We start from the raw sequence: 7,289 nt of genomic DNA on the forward strand, positions 1-7,289 counted from the left end.
CGGGTAATTTTAAATTCAAAAAGGGGAGTTTGGCGCTCGAGCGTGGCACAGCGAGAAGCGGCAAACAGGGTTGGGAGGCAAAGCCCCTTCATGCCCCCCCCCCCCCCAAACGCTGTAGGGGACGGGGAGGTTTATTTCTCACTGACCAGCACCCAAAGCCGGTGAGCCACCATCCCTGCACCCCCCGCACTTCAGTGGCTGTGGAGACCCCCCGCTTTTGAATATTTACCCATTGCACACTTGGAAATAAAAAACAATTTAATTTCCTTCCCCAGAGAGGCTCCTGCAGGTCAGCTCCCCGGGGCCCCAGCTCACAGTTGGACTACACAATGCACAAATCGCTCCCCGATTTCTCTCCCTGCGCCTCCCGAGGAGGGGGGTGATCGATTTCCTGCTTTCAAACGCTTTGTTATTGGTGCATTAGAAACCGGGCATTTTACTGGTGCTTTGTCCCTCGTCCTGGGGCGACTCCAGACTCGGGGGTTTTGCGGGAATCAAAGGTGGAAATTCAGGCTCCCGCCTTGAGAGGTTTTTACACAGTGTTGCCAGCTCTCATGAGTCTTTTGTCATGAGTCTGGTTATTATTGTTTTCCTTAAAGCCCCCCCCTCCCCAAGTTCCTGTCAGCCCCCCTGCCCAGCCCAGCCCAGCCCAGCCGTCAAGGGGACAATGGGATGATTTCAGCCTTCATTCTTAAAGAAAAAATAAGTTTGTAGCTTTTGTGCGTGTGGAGGAATATAAAGAAGGGCCAGAATGGCTCAGACCAAATGTCCTTCTAACCTCGTGTCCAGTGTCCCAGAGGGAATGAACAGACCAGGGAATCACCAAGTGATCCATCCCCTGCCGCCCCTTCCCAGCTTCTGGCAAACAGAGGCTCGGGCCCCCATCCCTGCCCCTCCTGGCTAATAGTCATTGACGACCCTAGGAAGCCTCAAAATGTGACGCCCCACCTCCCCTGCACCCGCAAGGCTCAAAAAGCTGAAGACAAACAAACATTCTCTTATTTTTACATGATTTTAAAGCCCATCCCGTGCTCTGAGGTGACTCCGGCTTTTTGAACAGTTGGGGCTGGTCAGACTGAGGTCACAAAGATTGGCCTTCTCGCTGATATTTCTCTCCGTTGGGGTGAGCGGCTTCTTTGGGGCGGACAGGGTTGAAGTTCCCTACGCGGACCGGAGCTGCCACAGTCGCAAACTGGAGATTTCCCTCCCTCCCCCGGTCCAGTTTTGGCGCCGTTTTTGTACGAAAGGCAAACCAGCTGCTCCCCTTCCAGGCTCCGGGTTCCCCTAGCCCTCAAATCCGGCTTTAGAAAGGCAGATTTAATGGAGATTAACAACCATCTGGGAAATAAACCATCTGAGGAGACAGGAAAATGAACAGCTCTTCCCCGTCCAAGGGAAGCAGAGAGAAGTTGGTTTAGGATAGAATTAATTCAGCCTACCCCGGTAAGTCTGGTATTAAAACAAAAAAACGGGTTTATTTGGTCTATGAACGACCATCCATACAACACACTGGGTTTCAGGCATGAAAGGAATAAAGATGGGAGCTCTTCCGCAGCTGTGTGAAATGTGAAGACCTCTGTATGCATCCGATGCAGTGAGCTGTAGCTCACGAAAACTCATGCTCAAATAAATTGGTTAGTCTCTAAGGTGCCACAAGTCCTCCTTTTCTTTGTGTGTCCTTTCCGTGCTCATTCACCCTCGCTTGCTTAGTAAGAAACGCGTGTCGGCCAGGACTGAGGGTTTTGCAGTTCCTGTTCAGAGTTTGCTCGTACTACAAGCTACATGTATTTAACCAATGCATATTCTAAGTAGCTAAGAGAAAAGTACTTTGTATATTCACAGAATTAAAAGCCCCTTATTAGCTAGGTTTACCCCAGATCCGCTTACACGATGCACTTTACTAGGTGTTAAGCTCAAGGAAAGTAATTAACATTTACCTTACATAGCCAAGGCATGTTTTAAGGGATTGTGCGTTTTAGCTATTTTCTGCTAATGAAACAGTGACTGAAGCTCTCATTGAGAAAGTGGGTGGCTCTTAAAAGAGCCTTTGGGTTTTAGGTGTCAGACTTCCCGGAGAGTGCACAGCCCCTGCTTACTTGGAGCTGGTGTACTTGGTCACAGCTTTAGTGCCCTCAGACACGGCGTGTTTGGCCAGCTCCCCGGGCAGCAGCAGGCGCACGGCGGTTTGGATCTCCCGGGAGGTGATGGTGGAGCGCTTGTTATAATGCGCCAGGCGGGACGCCTCCCCAGCAATGCGCTCGAAGATGTCGTTGACGAAGGAATTCATGATGCCCATGGCCTTGGAGGAGATGCCGGTGTCGGGGTGAACCTGCTTCAGCACCTTGTAGACATAGATGGAGTAACTCTCCTTCCTGGTCTTGCGCCGCTTCTTGTCCCCTTTTTTCTGGGTCTTGGTCACCGCTTTCTTGGAGCCCTTCTTGGGCGCGGGAGCGGACTTCGCTGGCTCAGGCATCCTGAAGACTGCAAGGAACGTACAAAACGCAATATTACACGCCGCCCCGGTGGCCCTTTCTTTATAGCGCCCCTATGTAAATGAGGTAGCCTAATTTTTGCTTTCCTATTGGTTGATAGCAAGTAAGACGTCAACCCCGCGGCATACCCAGCAGCAAAGAACGCAGACTCTAATTTCTTGCACTTCTTATTGGATAGCCACAGCATCTTCTCTTTCCATTGGCTAGGTGGAGAAGTCGCTTTTTCATTGGGTGATACAGGCAGAGCCAATCAGATGTCGCGCGGCTCATCTGCCCGAGGCTATAAAAGGCAGGGCCCGCATAATTTCAAGTGTTCGATGGCAAAGTGTGTAGGTAGGTGTTAGAAGGGGTTGTGGTTTTGTGCAGTGTCGCAATGTCCGGACGTGGAAAGCAGGGAGGCAAAGCTCGGGCTAAGGCCAAGTCTCGCTCTTCTCGTGCGGGGCTGCAGTTTCCCGTGGGCCGTGTGCATCGGCTCTTGCGCAAGGGGAACTATGCGGAGCGTGTGGGCGCCGGCGCTCCCGTTTACATGGCCGCGGTGCTGGAGTATCTGACTGCTGAAATCTTGGAGCTGGCTGGCAACGCGGCCCGGGACAACAAGAAAACCCGCATCATCCCCCGCCACTTGCAGCTGGCCATCCGCAACGACGAGGAGTTGAACAAGCTGCTGGGCAAAGTCACCATTGCCCAGGGTGGGGTCCTGCCCAACATCCAGGCGGTGCTGCTGCCCAAGAAAACCGAGAGCCACAAAGCTAAGGGCAAGTAAGAAGGCTGTTAGTATTCGAATTAACTGAACCCAAAGGCTCTTTTAAGAGCCACCCACGAGTTCAAAAAGAGCTGTTAATCTTGGAAAATGATACAAAAGATGAGAAAGCAAAGGAAGTGTAAGTATCGGTTTGTGAACAGGTCTCCAAAGGATTGCAGGTAGTTTGCTATGCTTCTGGAGTGTTACCAGAGAGCTGAGGTTTGGTGTCAAAATTTTTTTTTCTATTAAAAGAGCAATCTCATTTCTAAGGGGTTTGGAGTGAAATGCATTAACATCCATATATCAGCTAAAATGGAGAATGATCTGTACTTGATTTTTGCAGTGAAGTTACTGCCTTACTTTTTCTTTCTTATCTCACAGATATTTAAGGAAAAATAAGAATAAAGTGGTTTGGATGAAATGATGGTTCTGTTCTGTATTTGGGATGTGAGTGCAGATGCAAGGATTAATCCTGTTTCTGCTTTTGTGCAAGTGCATCTTTCACAGACTCTGTTCTGGCTCAGAGCAGGATGGAGATGAATAACAGCTCTACGCTGAGAGGGAGGATATTGATTTGCAAAATCTACCCCGGTTTTCCTGCTTTCATGCAGCAGCCACAAAGTTGATGGTTCAGTTTATAATTTTATTCACAAACTGAGACCATGCTACTGTGACCATATGTGAAATAAATTGGGTGTGTCTCATTGCAATGAGTCTCAGATTAAAATCTAAACCTGGAAATTGACAACAAGAATGACCATACTGCTTCAGACTAATGGTCTGTCTAGCCCAGTATCCCATCTTTCAATAGTAGCTGGTGACTAGCATTTCCGAGGGAATCAACAGAACAGGCAATTGATCCATCCCTTGCCCACTCCCAGTCTTGGGTAGTCAGAGGGGTAGGGATACTCAGGGTTGCATCCCTAACCCTCTTGGCTAATAGCCAGCGGATGGACTTATCCTCCATGAATTTATCTAATTTTCTGAGCCCTGTTCTAGTTTTGGCCTTCACAACATCCCCTGGCAATGAGTTCCATAGGTTGTGTTGAGTGAAATATTTCCTTTGTATGACGTATGTTTGTTTATATGGAGAAAACACAGAGGAGGGGAAGAGCCTCTCTCTTCTCGGCCACACTGAAATGCTTTATGGAAATGTTGCCCCATAATGAAGTACACCCCAGCTCCAGCATGGGGTTTGGGGAGCATGCCCCTTTTCCCCTATATCAGAGCCTTCCAATCTCCCTTCTTTGGCACAAGTTCTGTGTGTCCCCATTCCTCCTTCCCCTCGCAGGAGCCCTGAGTGAATGCCTGTTACCTCCTTCCTTCCTTCTCATGTGAGGGCTCCTGCGTGCCACATTTCCTCCTTTCCCACTACAAGGGTCCTCCATTCACTCCTCCCAGGCCAGGGGCTGTGCATTCTCCCCATGCCTCCCCGCCCCCACACACTATTCTTGTTGTGTGGGAGAGAAGTCATTTGGCATAGCCGTGTCAACATGTTAATTGAGAGGTGTCAACGGACTCTCAGGTCGTGCCCAGTCTTACTCCTGTGCGGTCCCTGGGGGAACCCCCTTCAGTGCGACAGCCCTTCTTGGGGGTTAAGCCCCTCCGGCTCCTGGAACAGCACCTCTCTGAGCCTTAGCAGGCCTGTCTCTCACCATGGGTCCCGTCAAGGAGTCCACTTGCTCTGGACCCCCAGGGCCTCCACTCCTAGAGGGAATAATGCAACCCTGTTTTCTGGACTGGAGCAACTCTCAGCCAGTGTAAAACAGGAGGCTTTATGGAGGAAAAGCAGGAATAAGATGAGGTGTGTGTGTGTGTGGTTATACTGGAAGGGGGTTAAAGAACACTATCAACCAGTTGTTTAATCTACTGACAATTGCAGAAATTCTTGAGGCTTGGCCTGTGCTAAAGAATTGGTAGGAGCTTAAGGTTTCCCTGTTTTGGCTTTCTGATTTCTTCCCCCCCCCCCCCCCCCCCAAAAAAAATTATTCTAATCACTGACGCCTGGACTATTTCTATTTCCTGAATGTTTGAAATTGACTGGATGCAGGATTCCAACTGTATTATGTTACAGACAGACAACTGCCATCGAGCTGTGTGTAAGGCCTTCATCAGCTCAGCCCATAATCCTGTTCTATTTACCGTGGAATGAGCCTCTGCCTCTCCCTAGGCACAGAGCCCCTACCACACAGTGGGAACCCACACCTCCTGCCTTTAGCACCAGAGGCCCACGTGTCACCTTATTAAATTCTAGCCTGCCCCTGTTGCACAGAAAAAAACAGGAGGAACCCTTTGAGTGAGGTGGAACTCGTGCTATTGTGCTTTCAAACGGCTCTTGCCTAACCAGATTTATCATGTGAACGTGATCAGACCATTATCAGGACCAACTGATCCTGGTGCTAGGCAGCCAACTGGGGGGAGGTGGGTAGGGGAAGACCCCATAGTGGCCTTGGCATAGACAATAGGTCAGAAGTTATTCCCATCTCAGACAGATTAACCCTAAACAACAGGGTCCAGTCCAGGAAGTCACCTAGACAGGCTGGCTCCATACAGAGTATGGGGTGATGCCAGGACTCTGGATTGCTTGGTGCATAGGTAGAAACAAACAATGCGCATTTTAATACAGACACATGTAAACGACGCATGTAGGCCATACTTACAGAATGGGGGACTCGATCCTGGGATGCCACAATGTTAACAGTGGTTGGGGGGGGTGTCATGGTGGATATTAGCTGAACATCTGATCACAGTGCATCACTAAAAGAAAAGGAGTACTTGTGGCACCTTAGAGACTAACCAATTTATTTGAGCATAAGCTTTAGCTCACGAAAACTTATGCTCAAATAAATTGGTTAGTCTCTAAGGTGCCACAAGTACTCCTTTTCTTTTTGCGAATACAGACTAACACGGCTGTTACTCTGAAACTAGTGCATCACTGTGGCCAACGGCGCTAATATGATCTATGGATGTATAAACGGGAACGTCGAGTAGGGGTAGAGAGGTTATTTTACCTCTCTATTTGGCACTGGTGTGACCACTGCTCGAATTCTGTGTCCAGTTCTGGATCCGAAAAGGATTAAAGAAAGATGTTGATAAACTGGAGAGGGTTCAGAGAAGAGCTCAAGCATGATTAAAAGATCAGAAAATGTATTAGAGCATAGGTGCTGGAACTGAGGGTGACGGGGGGTGTAGCCACCCCCTCCCAGCTTAAAGTGGTTTCCATTAGATACAGAGTTTACAGTTTGCTTCAATGGCTCTCAGCACCCCCACTATACACCTTGTTCCAGCACCCCTGAGTGCGCTTCTTGAGTCTCTCAATCTACTTAGTTTAACAAAGATTAACAGGTGACTTGTATCCCCTATGCTCTATACGTACCTACATGGGGAGCAAATATTTGATAATGGGCTCTTCACTCTAGCAGACAAAGCTCTAACAAGATCCAGTAACTGGAATTTATGCTCGATGAATTTAGACTGGAAATAAGGCGTACATCTAGAACAAATCTATCCTTGCAACAAAGCCCGTTGCCAACTGTGTGCACATATCTATTCAAGGGACACCATCACAGGGCCTAATCACATCAGCCACACTATCAGAGGCTCGTTCACCTGCACATCCACCAATGTGATCTATGCCATCATGTGCCAGCAATGCCCCTCTGCCATGTACATTGGCCAAACTGGACAGTATCTACGTAAAAGAATAAATGGACACAAATCAGACGTCAAGAATTATAACATTCAAAAACCAGTCGGAGAACACTTCAAGCTCTCTGGTCACTTGATTACAGACCTAAAAGTTGCAATTCTTCAACAAAAAAACTTCAAAAACAGACTCCAGCGAGAGACTGCTGAATTGGAATTAATTTGCAAATTGGATACAATTAACTTAGGCTTGAATAGAGACTGGGAGTGGATGGGTCATTACACAAAGTAAAACTATTTCCCCATGTTTATTTCCCCCCACCCCCCATTGTTCCTCAGCCCTTCTTGTCAACTGCTGGAAATGGCCCACCTTGATTATCACTACAAAAGGTTCCCCACCCCCCCTCCTG

General features: G+C 48.5%; 2 protein-coding genes across 2 annotated transcripts; one reads left to right on the forward strand and one right to left on the reverse strand.

The window, feature by feature from the left end:
• Positions 1 to 1,448: 1,448 nt before the first annotated feature.
• On the reverse strand, positions 1,449 to 2,516 carry LOC102939324 (histone H2B 8). The gene has a single exon (XM_007070109.4). It carries the CDS (start codon positions 2,471 to 2,473, stop codon positions 2,093 to 2,095), a length of 381 nt encoding a protein of 126 aa, XP_007070171.1. The 5' UTR covers positions 2,474 to 2,516; the 3' UTR covers positions 1,449 to 2,092.
• Positions 2,517 to 2,808: 292 nt separating this feature from the next.
• Positions 2,809 to 3,655, forward strand: LOC102939543 (histone H2A type 2-C). Its single transcript, XM_007070110.4, has one exon. The coding sequence runs from the start codon at positions 2,866 to 2,868 to the stop codon at positions 3,253 to 3,255; it is 390 nt and encodes a 129-aa protein (XP_007070172.1). The 5' UTR covers positions 2,809 to 2,865; the 3' UTR covers positions 3,256 to 3,655.
• Positions 3,656 to 7,289: the final 3,634 nt, after the last annotated feature.

This window comes from Chelonia mydas, chromosome 23 (assembly GCF_015237465.2).
Source record: "Chelonia mydas isolate rCheMyd1 chromosome 23, rCheMyd1.pri.v2, whole genome shotgun sequence".
NCBI classification, from domain to species: Eukaryota; Metazoa; Chordata; order Testudines; family Cheloniidae; genus Chelonia; species Chelonia mydas.